At 48.3% G+C, this 15,638-nt stretch overlaps 1 protein-coding gene across 1 annotated transcript in view; it reads right to left on the reverse strand.

Annotated features, from left to right (window-relative positions):
- Nucleotides 1-15,638, reverse strand: part of LOC104838809 (voltage-dependent T-type calcium channel subunit alpha-1G-like) — a gene marked incomplete at its 5' end in the record, with an annotated part of 81,100 nt that overhangs the window by 59,055 nt on the left and 6,407 nt on the right. The window contains 4 exons of the mRNA XM_010578753.1: nt 4,238-4,393; nt 5,115-5,229; nt 6,388-6,573; nt 7,107-7,258. Of these exons, the coding sequence (XP_010577055.1) occupies nt 4,238-4,393; nt 5,115-5,229; nt 6,388-6,573; nt 7,107-7,258 (609 nt within the window). The remainder of the gene's footprint in view (nt 1-4,237; nt 4,394-5,114; nt 5,230-6,387; nt 6,574-7,106; nt 7,259-15,638) is intronic.

Below are 15,638 nucleotides of genomic sequence, written 5' to 3' on the forward strand. Positions count from 1 at the left end.
GGGTGGGGGGGGGAGGGGGGGGGAGGAAGGGGAAGGGTGGTTCAATTTTCACAGTTTCAACAGCAGGACTGAATGGGGAATCAAAAAAACACACAAGGCAGGGAAGGAGAGGGGAGGGGGAGAAGGGCAGCGTGCAGCCATGATGGAGAGCCGGGCTGGGGCACCCACTCCACTCGGCGCAGGGAAGGGGTGGAAGATCTCAGATGGAGAGAAGCCCTTCGAAGGGACCAGCCTTACCTTTAAATTAAGTGTTTTGAACAGAGCTTGCTTCAGCTCCTCAGTGATAATTGTGCTAATGAAACACCAGCTAATTATTGAAAACATTATTATATATCTTTTTTTTTTTGCAGCTGCATAATAGGATCTTTATTTATTACGCCTTCATTAAGCGGCAGAGGAGTCCTTTAATGAATGTTTGATTAACACAGTATCAGTCCTCTTACGGCCAGGTGAAATACCTCATTTCAGGAAAGCCACCAGAATCCGCTGTGAGTTCAGATCCCTCCTCACCCCCATTAGTGGAGATACCAGTTTAAATCAGCTGGGTTCCCAAACACGGCAGGGGGACACAGCATCTCTTCACAGCACCAGAAGTCAGTCTTCCCCCACCCACTTGGAAAGCACGTGTCATTTTTCACCTTACTGGGTTTCCCTTTCCTCAGGGGTGGCTCTCCCAACGCTCCTCGGCACATCTTGGCAGCGTGGCAGTGCCTGGTCCCGTCCCGCGGGGCTGTGGGAGGTTACATGCTGTGGCAGGAGGGCACAGGTTGTCCCACCGGCTTAAGTTCTTGCCTACAGGGCGGATGATCTTTCCTCCAGTTGCTACATGGGCTGCAAAACTCATCCCAATCTAGGCTGGGATGAAGAGTTTAAGACCGATCAGCTCTGGGATCTGGATGTTTGGACAACGGTGTCTTGCTAGCGATGTAACGGACACTTAATTTAAAGTCTTTGGTTGCAACAGAGAGATATGGAAAAGCCATCAAAAGAGAAAACATGGAAACACTTTTCCTTCACAAGGAAAATCCCACTGAAACCGATAGGAGTGCACAAGGTAAAGGATGCAAGAAAAACACCATCCAAAATCCCTACTGTGGGAGAAGGGACTGTTCTCTCTGGTTAAAGCCCAGAAGAAGTCCAAGTCCTTATTTCTCCGAGGATGCTACATCCAGAGAGCACGTAATGTCCTGCAGAGGAAAGGATGGAGGGGCTGGAGGACCTGGGGTGCCAGGGAGGGAGGGGGGTACAAAGGAGGGGAAGGAACAAACCCACCAGCGAGGACAGCCAGGGACAAGGGGACACGAAACTGGGAGGATTACCAATGGAAGAATACACTTTGGAGATATAACATTATTAGGAAGTCCCTCAGGAGAGGAACTTTATGCCTGACAAAAAGGAGTCATTGGTTGCTTCAGAGAGAAGTCCCCAGGGCAGGAACCTGAGAGGTCAAGCAGCAATTTCAAATTAGCAGCTCAATCAAACGGAGTCCCCTGCTCACCTTCCCCGCACCAATGCCAGGCTCGAGTTAAATCGGAGAACGCGTAGTCAAAAATAACCACGTTGCATAAAGTCCTGCGTGCACCTCTTACAAGAGAAAAGCAGGTTACCAAATAAAAAGAAAGAAGGAAAAAAAAAAGAAAAAAGAAACTCAACCCTGCAAAATATATTGCTCCATATTTAAAGTTTGGAACAGGTCCTTTTTGTTTCTCCACTGCTTATATACATCTGCTGCCTAGCAACTGGGGCTGCAAAGCCATGCACTAAAATTAACGAGGTGCTTGCAGATTGAGGAAAGGCACTCAAGGACCAGGGAGATAAAGGCAGCAGCCCCAGGATTGTGTTTCAGCCCAGAAATCTGAAGGAGAACGGAAAAAAAAAAACCCACCACCAAAAACCAAACCCAAAAAACCAACTCAGAAGAAGGGTCATGTGCAATCACAGGAGGGAGACACTGGGGTTTGTTTACAGCGAGAGATGATCTCTCTATTAATTCTGCTTAGGAGAAGATCCTTTGTGTGCTGGCTAGCAAAAGCCAGAATGAGATCTGTTTGCAAAGCTACACACCAGCAAAGCTGAATAAACAGAAAGCGGCAAGGCCAGACCTGGCTCCTGACCTCCAGCAGACATTTGCTCCGCGTCTGCTGAGGGAAACTTGGGTTGAGCCGAAGGATCTCTTGATCCCATTGCAATTTATTGGAAGAATGTGGAGAACTCGGAATAACAATGACGTGGAAAGAAGATTATTATTAAAATGCCATCATCAAAGCCTAAGATATAAAATAGCACTGTCATCAGAGTCACAAGTTATAGAAATCTGGTGCGAGTTCACTGAAATTGCTGTGGTTGGGCAGAATTGGCCAGAGACGGTTTGATCTTTGGAGCCTGCGCTGGATCCTGGTCCCTGCACTCGCCTCTCAACACCAGCACGAGCATCACTGGCTTCAGGCTCTGTCAGTGCTTTCCTGAATCAGAAGTTGCTCCCTGATTTACACTGCACTTAAAGCACATTTGCAGCTTATATGGAAATCCTGGAGCTGGCTTGGACCTGCCCAGCGCTGCCCTGGCAGAGGAGAAGCCGGGATGGGGCAGCCCTGCTGCAAAAACCAGCCGAAAGCAAATCTGGAGGTGCTGCGGGCAGTTCCCCTGACTCCAGGGAAGACTTACCCTGAAGGACATGGTTATTGGAAGAAAATTGCAGTGCATTAAGCCAGGGCATGAATTCACAGGGAGTTACGCCACAGTACCAGCTGGCCGCAAAGCGAGCGCAGGATAAATGCTGCCCAGGGAAAGAGGCGCGCGGCGGCTGGGTGTGCGGGAGCGTGCCGGCGGGTGAGCCCGGGGATGCTCTAGCATGAAAAAACGGGCTGAGCCAAGGACCAGAGGTGCCAGCCTCCCTTGAGGACCAGGGGTTGGAAAAGCGGCCGCTGCATTTAGAGGCTGCATCCTTTTCTCTAAGAAGCGGGTGCAGCAGGTGATCTCCCACTTCGGCGACCTTCAGAGAATCAGTTTGCTAGACTGAACAGACAAAGGTTTGGTTTCGAAGCCGTCATCGCAAGCAGACAAGGAGCTTTTTACCTCTCCTTGCTTGGGCAAGGGAACATTGTACTATTCGGGAGAACCTGGCAGTAACCTTCCCGTCGGCTGAATGGCAGGGGGGATTTACAGACAGAAACAGCTACAACAATAACAATTAAAAAAGAAAAGCACCAACATGGAGAGGCATGATACAAAAAATAAAAAATATTTCTTCTTGCTATCTCCTGGTACAACTCCATTAATTTAACTCTAAACTGTGCTCCAAAAATAATGATAGTAAAAGCAGTTCTGTGCATAGCTGTTCATAGGCTGGTAGGATATTATGATACACAAGCAACAAATCTTAAATAATATTTAGTCTCCCCAGAATGCTTATAAAAATCAGAGATAGTGTGTAAAAGCACAGCCTATACAAGCAGATCCCAGTGAGCAGTTTTAGGTTACATTTCTCCCCCCAACCCCCTGGGCAGGGTGTAAAGGTCCCCTCCCCTTACTGATGTTCTCGGACAGTCGGACAATTTTTGCAGAGAGCAGGTGGGCATCGCAGGTCCCCCACTCTGGGGACAAGGTGACATGCTCCCTCGCTCTGAGTTGGACAGTTGGGAAGGCAGAAAGATGAAAAAAAAAAAAAAGTTGAGTTCAAACCTAAGTGCCCCCCTGCGCTTCCATGAAAGCTTCCAGCAATCCAGGGTGTCTCATGGGAGTTCCCAGCCCGAGGAAGCAGATGGCAGAAACCAGAAATCATGTACTTTAAAATGTGTAGAGCATTGCAGGAAGAGCTCCGTGAACGCATACCATCAAAAAAGATAATCGTGTCACTAATCTCTTACCAGCCTGCACAAGTTTTCAGGAGGGGTTTTTAATCTGGCTGACAAACACGGTGAGAACTGTTTCAAAGACATTGTCATAGCAGCGATCCCATCCGCAGTGCCTGACTCACTGCTGAATTCCCACTCCTGCATTAATGCTAACAATGCTCTTCATTTAAGCCCTTCATTTAGAGGGCTTGCTGTATTAAATTGCACTGTGGCTAAGAAAAAGAAGAAAGAAAAAAAAAATTAAAGAAAACCTAGTATTGTCTCGCACTTTTTTCATGTACCACTCTTGTAAACGTATTTCTGACCATCTCAGAAATCAATTTCCAGGATCTGGAGGCCCTAAACTTTAGAAGAAAGCAAAGGCATGAGCATGAGGACATTACCTCCGTCTGGAAACCCTCTACCAGGATGGCCACCAGCAGGTTAAAGAGAACATAATTCCCAAACGTCATGAGAGCGATGAAGTAGAGAGCAGCCCAGGAGGAGGTTGATGCCATGCCATTGTAGAGGACCTTGTTCCAGTCTTCCTGGGTCAAAATCTGCAGAGGAAGAGTATCAGGAAAATGGAGATACCAGATAATTGTGTGCTGTTTTGCCCAAGCCTGGCTGGGTACCTGTGCTCTGCATGGGCCAAATGAGCATCCCACTTTTGGGGTATCCACCATAGCTATAACCACAGGAGGATAAATCTGGCCAAAGCCACCTTCTGAGCCAGAGTGGCAGGACCAAAGCAACCGTGACTCACATGCTACCGGTAAGAACCCTGCCCCAACTCCCACCAGCACCAAGGATGCGTTCATCTGTAAGGGAGTGCAATGTCGCACGGGTCGGACCTTTCCTTTGGTCAGCCAGAAGAGCTAAAAGTCCTTCGTAGATCCCACAGTTACAGAGCTCAGAGCTGCTAGAACAAAAAACTGCACACGTTAATTATGGGCTTAAACCAGATTGTGTTCTTTGTCAAAATATCACTGCAAATGGTCCTGATCTCCTCTCTATCTCCACCCTCTGCAGGCACTTTCACCCACCCAGCCCATACTCTGCAAATCCAAGAGCCTCCTGCCTTGGCAGCCCCTCCTCATTAGCTTTCTGATTTATTCTGGAAAACGGTCTGAAAACCCCTGTGTTCCTGCACCTGTGGTTTGGGGTCCTCTCCCTTCCACGGCAAGGAGCATCACTAAGCCCTGTCATAAGCTTTGGAAAACAACCCCAGCCCTCGCAGGCCCCAAACACACATGAGTTGTGGCATTTTCCATTTTGTACCTGGAAAACGGTGACAATGGCCCAGAGCAAGGAGTCGAAGTTCTTCCTGTCGGGCAGCGTGTCGCCATCTCGCTCCGAGGCAAATTTACAGCCAAAGAGGTGCATCCCCAGGATGCTGCATGGGAGGGAGAGCAGGGGCTCAACAAGGGGACCACAGTACAAACCAGTAATCATACAGCAGGGCTGACTGTCTCCTGATTTCACCTAGGCAATTCTTTTTATTCTTTTTTGGTTTTTAAAAAAGATGCAACATTCGTTCACTGAAAAACATGCCTCAAGATCATGCAAACCAGTTGTGAATTTGGGTCAAATCTGTCAAAAAGTTTCAACCAAAAAGCATGCCCGCTCCTTATTTTTCTTCTGCTTTGGTGCTTTGGGTTTTTTTAAGTCAAAACATTGTGTTTCAACATTTCCTAAACAAAATGTTTTGACTTTCTGTTTTGCAATGACACATTTTCAGCAAAATATGCTTAAATTGAATTAGGAAGACAAAAAAGGGCTTCTGTGAAATGCCTGAATGAGACATATCAGGGGACCCAAAACAGCTTTTTCAATTTTGACAAGAAAACAGAATACCTTTCATTTTAGACTGATACTAAAAGAATAATTCGGTTTTCCCTGCTCTCGGCCAGTAACCTGAATATTTAAATTATTTACAGCTCTAGTGAGCATCATGTCTGCAAATGATGGGTTTGGAGTGAAACATCTCACTGGGAGAAGGGACGTTATTCCACAGAAGAGACTGGCTTTCTTCAGCCTTCCCAGTGCCTGGATTGCTCGAACACCAGAGTTGGCTGTTACAAGGAGACAGGCTTTTCTCAAAATCTAGACCAAAATCCAAAAATTCAGGTCTACACCAAGCCTATTTCTAACATTTCCACTTCTCAGAAGAAGAGGCCGTGCAAGAGCACAAGCACCACCACGGCTGACTTTATTTTAGGAACATCGCCCTCTCCTTGGCAATATTTTTAGCACCAGGCTTTCTGCTAGTCCGTAAGTAATGGGACCGCTGTCTTGGGGAGATATCAAGGAATCATCCAGCTGAAAGATTCTCCTCGTAAATCATCTTGCAAAGACAGATGTCTCATTTGGCGAGAGTTAAGAGAATTTAGTCAGGGCAGCAAGCCACTGCCAGCACTGGCCAGCGATGCTGTTCCTGGGACCATTCAGCTCGGCCACGTCCCGGTATGGACTCTTATATCTCCTCACCTCGCCATGGGATCCTGTCTAAAAACCCAGAGCAACCTCAGAACGGGCAATCGGAAGTGCTCACCTGAAGATGAAGATGAAGAGCATCAGCAACATGCAGAACGTGGCCACGTTGTCCATGGTCTTCATGAGGACTACAAGCTGGCGCTGGAGGGCTGGCATGAAGCGGACCAGCTTCAAAACTCGCATGAGCCGAAAGGTCCGCAGGACCGAGAGCCCCCCACCTTGCTGGCCCACTATCTCCCACACGCTGAGGGAGAAGAAGAGATCATTGCAGGATGAGAAGACAAAGCCCAACGCAAAGGCGAGGAGGACAGGAAGCAAAGGGAGGGTGAAATTCAGAGAGAAGAGGGATGGAAAGTGGGCAGAGACGCATTGCCAATGCCCCCAGCGAGCTGGACTCCATCCAGGCTTGCAAAGAGCAGAGCCCCACTAGAGTGTCAAAAACATGCCTGCAAATCAGTGGCTGCAGCTGCAGGGGCAATTATAGCCTTTGCACATGCCAAAAAAGCAGAGCTACTTAATCGGGCACTGTTTGTACCATTTGGATCCTAGAGTTTCCCAGGACATCAGGACTGATAGCTTTCTGCTTGGGCCTCTCTCTAAAATGACCATAAAATAACCCCAAGATATGTATTAGCAATCGTGTCTAAGTGCATTAATTTACAGCAGAGAAGCATAAAGTGTCACAGGAAGGTATTTATGCCCGCTCTCCATTACTTTCTGTTTAATTAAACAGCCAAATGAGGGGAAACACACATAAAGAAAGCTCTAGGTTTGTACCTAATCACCACAATGATCCCATCAAAGATGTTGTATGGATTCTTAATGTAGCCAAAAGGACCGTAAACAAGGACTTTCAACAGCATCTCCAGGGCAAAGAGGCTTGTGAAGACTATGTTGCTGATCTCCAGGGCATTGGTAAGCTCCTCCGGCTGGGGAAAGAGGAAGAAGAAAGGGAGACAGTAAGCAGTATGGCTCCGTATCCAAAATTACGCCTGGAAATACAACAAGCCCCAATACTGCAGGTGTAGGAATACCAATGCTACTGGTGTAGCGAGAAAACAGCAATAGCTCACTCAAAGCCCAGGAGAGAGAAGAAAAATACTATCAGAGTATTTAAGGTTTATATATCCGTTGTAAATTGAGCAGGTAAATCCAGACATGGACTTCACGTTAATCGCAGCTTTAGTACCACCTCAGGAGGTTTACGTAAAAGTGGTGTGTACCGAGTCTTAATGCTTTCACATCCTCCAAACCAAGTCACCTTATGCAGAAGAGAAAGTCGGACTGTTTTCTCACATAAATATCCTTTTAGGGCCTGCCTTTTTATTTAGTATCTCATCAAAAGATTTAAGCTAAGATTTTTCAAAAGCAGAGATTTGGGGTGATATAACTGGAATGGCTCAAAACCCCTTATTATCAGGAGCCCCCAAATACTGCTACTGAGGAAGGGCCCGATCCTGGCATTCCAGGCTGGCAATCTAAAAACAGAGGTATGAAAAAGCCTTAACAAACAGACTTCCAGTAATCTTAGACCTGAATTAATACCTTTCATGTTTTTCTAGCATATTTCACAGAGGGTTCCCAACAATGCCTGCAGACACCCAGTGCTGCGCTTTTCCCGACGGGTGGGCGTGCATTGTTGGAAAACATATGGCAGAAGACAAAAACCGGTGGCGTAGTCTGTTTAGGATCAGTCAGTGGCAAAGACAGGAGCAGAATCTGCAGTACCAGACCCCTTCTCCCCGTTTAACCCCAATACACAGCCACAACTGCGTGTTTCTACTTAAAAGCTTCATTAAAATCAGGAGCCGACGTCCTGCTGGCAGATGGCCACGGGGTCGCGTCGACAACGCCAAGGTGCCCCACAGGGCAGTGGGCTGGCACAGTTCACTAAACACCTTACGCACACCGGGTGCTGGATTCCTCTTAGGGGTAGTTTGGCACTTAACTCAGATATTTTTCTAAATCTGCACATGTAACCACCCACGGCTTTCGATGCCTGAACACTGTGGTGAGTTATGGCCAGATGTGCAAGTTCACGGCAGCTACACCACAAGCAGAAGCCAATGTGCAACGCACGTTGTTGACTACTCCCTTCGCTTACATGAAACACCTTCACGGTTGGCCAAAATCTTCCTACAACAGTCCAGGAGCTGCCGTGCCACCGCACATGCTGCGGCACAAGCTGTAGGGTTTGACATGAAGTGACCCAACTCCAACCCAACACCGTGGGAGCCAGGAGAGGGGATGGCTCAGGGGCAGGGTCAATCCTTGATCAACTGCATTTCAGAGCCCCAAAAAACTACAGCGACCAAAGGCTTCACAGATATATGCTGGCAAATAAACAGATAATCCATGCGGGCATTCAACTCTTTCTTTCTCAGAGTTGAAGTCTCCAGGCACAGCTGGCCAAGCCCTTGCAGCTCAGGTTCCTCCAACCCAGCGCAATGGTAGATGGGGACCCAAATTGGTCTGATGTTATCTCAGCGTGGTAGTGTAATCCCTGGGGACTTGCACTGATGCCAGTGGGACCTTGTGATGACACAGCAATGGTCACAGGATAGCAAAGCGGGAAACAGCAGCATTGAAAAGAAAAAGTAATTAAAAAAGAAAAAAAAAAAAGGAGGTGTTGAACACTTCCTATACCTCAAACATCCTCACTGAGGAACAGATCCCTTGGCTAGAGTTTGCCAAACACACCGGACATACAGTCCAAACCACCTCCTCGCTGATCTAGAGCTAAAATACGAATGCTCCAGCTCCTGATATTAAACGCAGCCCTGGTTTAAAATCATATACTTATGGGAACACTCAGACACAAAGTAATAAATAGGCTGAGAACTTATATGTCAAGCTGCACCTCAGGACACTTTCAAATATCTGAAAGTCTACATTAGTCAGAAAAAAAATGCCAACTCATTCATGAGTGCCCCAGCGCCAAGGCAGGCTGTGCTGTTATCATTACTGCAGCAATACTGCTGGAAACGAAATGTGTTCCTGGAAGCTTTCCTTCTCATCCATCAGCACCACTAAGATTTCCACCCTCTGTTCCCCCTCTGTGACCACGCTGCCAAATCTAACCGGCCCCGCAGGCGCAACCCAGTTAAGTCCCTTGATGCGTGAGCAGCGCCCAGCATCTCCCGCAGCCGCGGCATCCCTTCCCCGCGGGGGCTGACATGGAAAATCCAACCAGCCCCAGCAGGGATGCCATGTTAGTAGCGTGGATTAATGAAACTTTGCACTTCGCGAGCACCTTCTGCTTGAAGATGTTATTGGGATGTATAAATCCAGGTGGGAGGCGCTGGCAGGGCACAGCCAGGTGATGTGGGGGCCAGCGCTTTCGCTGCAACTTTTCCAGGACCCCCAGCACCCACTGGAAGGGCTGGGACCCCTCGAGGCCATGAAACATCCCTCCCAGTCCACCCAGCTCACGAGAGCCCCAAATACCCCAGGGACCTGTGTGGGAGGGCTATGGGGCAGCCCGTGCAGCAGGGCGATGCTCAGCACCCGCAGCAACACCGGATCCATCCATCTCCCCCTGCTTCATCCCAAAAAAGCTGCCTGGCCCCCCACTCCTCCTCCACACACTCTCTTCCACTTCCCTTGCAAGAAAAGGTTTTTAATATCTGAGACATTAGGTGCCCATAATAAAAATGAAGAGTGAGATCTCCTGAACCAGAGGTGAAAATTAATATCCAAACCCCTAAGATTAATGGCCAAAATGGATTGAAAGAGGAAAGAAAAACTTCCCTTTCACCCAGCCAGGAGAAGAGGAGGGTCTCCAGGGCAGCCTGGAGCTCTGCCAGGGGAGGGCGAGGAGAGCATCTGCTGGAAGCACACAGCAACCAGACCCAGCTGAAATCAAGGAGTTATTTCGCTTTGGGAAATAACACATTCCTAAACAGTTGAGACTGGGCAACGCGAATTACTCGGAGGATTTTTGCAGCCCTCTCTCCCTCAATCCCCTCGCTCCTGCTTGGTAGGAGGGGTGTCCCAGAGCAGCTCATGAGCCCCCTGCAAGAGCTCTGCATCCCTTTCAAGGCACACATGGCTGCAGCCAGTCCATGGGGCACCTGCCCAGACCCCTGCCACCAGCACTGTTGGGAATTATTTATAAAAATAGAGGGAGGCTGAGATCGTGATCCTGCCCAAGGGGATCACAGCCAGACAGTGGGGATTCAAACACTTCTGAGAACACCAGCTATGGGATTTCCATACAGCCATAGATGGGTATAGATAATAAGACTGTTTATAAGATGCTTCTGCTCTAGAGAAATCACAAACACATCTGAGACTTCTTTCCTTAGACATCATTACAATACAGCAGGAAAGTGGCTTTTCTCTCCCACGGGAATTGAAATTGTCATCCCATCCCAAACAGGAATGCAGAGTTTCAGAATTGGCAAACTGGAACACTTTGTGCGCAAAATTTTGAAAGCTCTCCCCTCCATTTCAGTCCCTATTCCCTTATCCATTTGCTCTATACTGTAAATCAACTAAAATTAAAAGACATAAATAAAAGTCAGCTTCAAGAACACAGAACTTTTTGTTCCCCAACTGTTCAAATTGACATTTCAAACATCTCAGACAATGTATTTCATTTTTTCTTTTTAAGCCGGTTCACTGAAACCACTCCCCTCCCACAAACAGCTTCAAGTTTGATAAACTGCCATTTTCTGACAATAACTGTCTAATCAAAACAATATTGACCAGCTCTAGACATAAGGCACCTGGGAGAGTCACTGACTCTCTGACACACAACCAGCTCCACGGGTCCTCGCCGGGTGTGGAGGAAAAGAGCCAGTAAAAAGCAGCTTTCCCCTCCAAGGGCCACAACACAGCAGCCAGGGGAGGTAGCATCTTCCCTGTGACTAAAGGACACATTTAGAAAACAAACTGCTCCAGGACTCCCCCGAAAAGGGCATTTCGTGGAGAAGCAGAGCCTGGGGCTTCTCTGCAATACAAAACCTCCTACCCACCACCCCAACTACAACACATCTGCCACAGCCTCAGCTTCTCCATTAAAAGAGGAGCCTGCTAATTCTCTCATCAGTAGCAGCAGTGACTAATTAAAAGGAAAGCATCCTATGATTAAGCGAGCAACACCCAGAAAGAGCGAGATACAAGTGCGATTCAGCTGTAGCACGAAACACCAGCTCTTCCTATGAGTCTTTGGTAAACACTGAATTTTGTTTCCAGGACACCTCGCCTTGCTGGACATACAGACACGGTGTCCTGGATAAATCATTCCCTGTTAGCTCTCTGTTTGTGTAGTGTCGATTTGTTGATGTACCAAAGAGCACATTGACAAGCTCTGGCAGCACATAAAATAGGAGCAGACAGCACAGCATCTCTCATAAACACCACGCAGCAAACGAAGGCGGCAGGGAGGAGGCGAGCCACGGGCGCCTGCCCAGACATAACCCAGCCTGGCAGGGTGCAAACCGTGGCGGCGAGGAGGGGATGCTCTCTGCACCCTGCCTGGAGGTTTCGGGCAGGGCTGGCACCAAGCAGGGCGCTGCCAGGGGGGAGAGGAGGAGGCAAGGGAAGATGTCCCCAGGTACTAAATGTTGCCTCGAGGGGTATCTCAGAGCTGGACCATCGCTTTGTCCTTTTTCAGCATTCAGAAATAGGCTGTAATGCATTTCTTTCTTTCTTTTTTTTCTTTTCTTTTTTTTTAAACTGAGTAGAAGCTCACGAGTGAGGTTTCTGATGGCAGAAGGGACTTGCTCCATTTCCATCTGGGCGTGAGATGGTGGCACACGCTACTCCTTCTTGTGTACGGGGCTCAAAGGTGCCTGCTGGGCAAGTATAGCTGCAGGCAACAAGTGGGGAGTAGGTGAGGACAGGACTGGGGTCATTAGAAGCGCAAGCCCCGGGGGCTGCGTTCCCCAATTCCTGAAAGACAAGCCCTGCCGTGTGATGAAGCGCAACCAAGTGCCCTGGCAGATGGTGCACAGAGCTTACACGGCTCCTACTCCTCCCTTCCTCCAGCCATGACCCATATAAGGCACAGGCATGGCACAGGCTCTTCATCATCATCATCAGACCTGCACCCAGCACCACGGGCATGTCTGGCACAGATCCATCCGTTCCCATCTCCCCCTTGCCCAGGCAGCGAGCTCCAGACTGCGGCCAAGCCCGGTCTTGCCCAGCCTCTGCCCCTGGGGATGTCAGCACAAGAGAGCAGAAGCACCCCAGGGTCTTTCCTCTCTATCTTGCTAACAATAAAATAAAATAGAAAAAACACTCTGTCTTGCCACAGCAAGGAGGGAGGGATGGGGTGACCGGCCAGGAGGCAGATCTCTCCTGATCCCGAGGGCTCTGCTTCTGCGAGCAGATCCAGAAGACCATGAAAACTTCTAACCCATTCAAACGGCTGCAGAATAAAACCCTTCTGAAATCATTACCATGGCAACTAAGGAAAAATAACACAGAAAGAAAATACCGACCTCAGCTATTTCACAGGAAACACCAACAACATTTTACTGACTCATCATTTGCAGATTTTTTTATATATATACATAAGAAAAAAATCAAACGGGTCACACAAAGACACGATTTTCAACCTGACACCACTCCATTAAGATCTTCTCCACTTTCCGCATGGGTGCAGACATGCACCAGGTCTGCCTTGAAACAGGAGCCAGACCATGAGTCCTGGGGCAAAATGCAAGAAATTCTGATGAACGGAAGCAGCTATTAATTAACAAAATGAGATGCCCTTTTTTTGGCCTCTCCCACGCCTGATTCCCCATCATTTATAGCTCATAGCTGTGTCCTCAGTCAACCAACGAGCCTTCTCCATGCCCTGCCCTCATCACACCCACATTATTCCCCCTGCCTCGGTGCACCTGCTGAGCCACGGCCATCTGAAAAACCATTTTGGTTCCCTTCGGTAAATACAGCTCCTCTTAGCGCCAGGGCCGCTTGCTACTTTATAAATAGAAACTCAATCCACGCATATTTTCAGCCATGACATTCGTTGTCTTTGGGGCTCCTTAAAAGGCATTGGGCTTTAGCTATTGTCCTGGGTCCAGCAGCACGAACCTGAGCCATGCTTAATCGGAGCCCGATAGACTGATAGGCTTTCTCTACTCATCCTTTGCCAAATGGGTTAAAGAAAACAATTCAGAAAGTAGCAGGATTGCAGCGGTTTTTGCTCTGCTCCTCCTGGGGCTGGAGACACAGAAAGGGCAGCACGCTCACTGCTTGGTGGGCTGGAGGAGGACTGCTGGGAAGTTCAGGATTTATAGGCATTTATTAAAAGGAAATGACAAGTGAACAAGTCCGGTTTCATCCCATCACTGCATGGCAAAGGAGGATTTTGTTATGGGCTGAATGGAGGCTGAATATTTCATGCCACGGCAAGTAATGCTGTAAGAAAGGGAGGAAAGCAGCTTTCATTTTGGAGAAATCGGAGCTGCCTGCACAGGAGGGACTCCCCTTCCACCAGCACCGCTAATCTCCTCACCTTCCACCCGTTCTTCCCCGTTCTGATTAACGAATGTCCCTTCCCACCCCACGCCTGCAGAAGGAAGGAGCTGAGTCCCATGAACATGGCAGCTTCTAGTGCAAGACCTTCCTCTCCACCACATCCTTGCTGAGCAACCATGGCCAACAACCGAGTTCCCCGGCCCTGACTGCCCATACGGGGCCATGTCCCCAAGCACCTCTGCGTCCTGCCTGGCTGGAGCCCAGGCTGCGGATGAAGGGATGAGCCCCGAGCATGATGGAGAACCTCATCAACCCACCCTGAAGGGACCTGCCATGAACTATCCCTGCCCAGGACCATAAAGAGGACTTGCAGACCGTGCTCTCCTTCCCCAGGCCCTGGGGCTGGGCTCTCTTTACCGCTCTCAGGAGGCACAGCAGATATTCTTGCCTGAACTCCTTATCTCTCTCAGCTTGAGATTTTCTGGATGAATATTATCCCAGAAAATGCAAGAAAAACATGAACTGGCTCATCCCTCTGCCCAGGTTTCGAAGGAGCTTAAGCTGAACAAAAGCTGCGTTTCCACTTGGTCACACCTTGTAAGTACTTGAGATTTAAAGCCCTCTATTTCTAGTTAATCTAAACCAAGTTTGAAACTTATCTCCCCATTAGTACTTGAGAAGGTACCAGGGGGAGGGAGGAAATAAAAAAAGAGAAAGAAAAAGGCTGTCTCTGTATGGCTCCTGCACAGTTCTGCTGAACCTGGGTTTCTGATGCTGGTAACACTATCTCTAATGCTGACAGACGTTCCATGGGGGAAAAGCCGGTCGTTTCCTAACATCAGCAAAAAAACAATTATAACAAAGAGCTGAAATCCAGCAGAGACGAGGGAAAAAGCGCTCAGCTCCTGTCCTCACTCCTGCTGGGGGCTGAGCAGGGTGGGAAGGGGCTCTGCGAGGACACAGGTGGCAGCAGGGGAGCGTCATGGGCACCAACAGCATCGGGACCAACCTCTACCAGGAGAATTGGGGAAAAAATAAACTGACCCCTGGGAAATCACCAACAATCAGCAGTCAGGAGCGCTTACAGACGAAAGCATTTGCTGGAGCAAGCTGAGGATGCTCCAGAAGCTCTAGCTGAGTTTGCTGGCTCCCACCCAAGGGGAACAACCACAAAAATCAAAGAAGAAGAAAAGAGAAACGCCCGGCTATCTGCAGAGAGCAGCAATTTTTCATCCATGTGGGGATGAAGCGAGTTTCGAAAGCACACATCATTTTCCCATTTCACTGAGTCAGAGTCTCTTCCCAATGCTGCCTGAGCAGAGATAACACGAGGGTATGGATGGCAGCTGAAACAACAGCTGTAATGATAGGATCTAAGGCAGCCCGAGTATTTCCAGCCTCTGAACTAAATTAACAGGAAAGGATTGACACTTATGGCTCCCCATCCAGGGAGCTGAAGAAAACTTTAGTAGATGTCAAGGAGTCTACATAGGCTCATCCCTAAAGCACACACAGAACTGAATTATCTGATAAAAAACTCATACACTTTCCAGCAGCATGAAATCTCATTTAATTTTCAAATCATTCAGTCTCCAGAACAAGGATAAAGTCTGCTTTATAGGCACAGCCCATTTTTTTAATGACTATGAGGGCCGTGGCACCCCTGTATTTTGCATGGCACTCTGGAAGAGCTTCATGAGCAAGTCAATTAAAACACGCGAGTTCCTACAAGACCTCATAAACCCTTCAAATCACGGAGAAGTGGAAGAACCCCCGAGGTCCATAAAAAGAATTACCCCCGATAACAAACAGAGAGCTGGTTTTGAAGTCAGTGATCCTAGTGATTAACAGCTCTGATGACTTCCATTAGCA

Source organism: Haliaeetus leucocephalus, unplaced genomic scaffold (genome assembly GCF_000737465.1).
Source record: "Haliaeetus leucocephalus isolate CR32 unplaced genomic scaffold, Haliaeetus_leucocephalus-4.0 Scaffold646, whole genome shotgun sequence".
Classification (NCBI taxonomy): Eukaryota; Metazoa; Chordata; class Aves; order Accipitriformes; family Accipitridae; genus Haliaeetus; species Haliaeetus leucocephalus.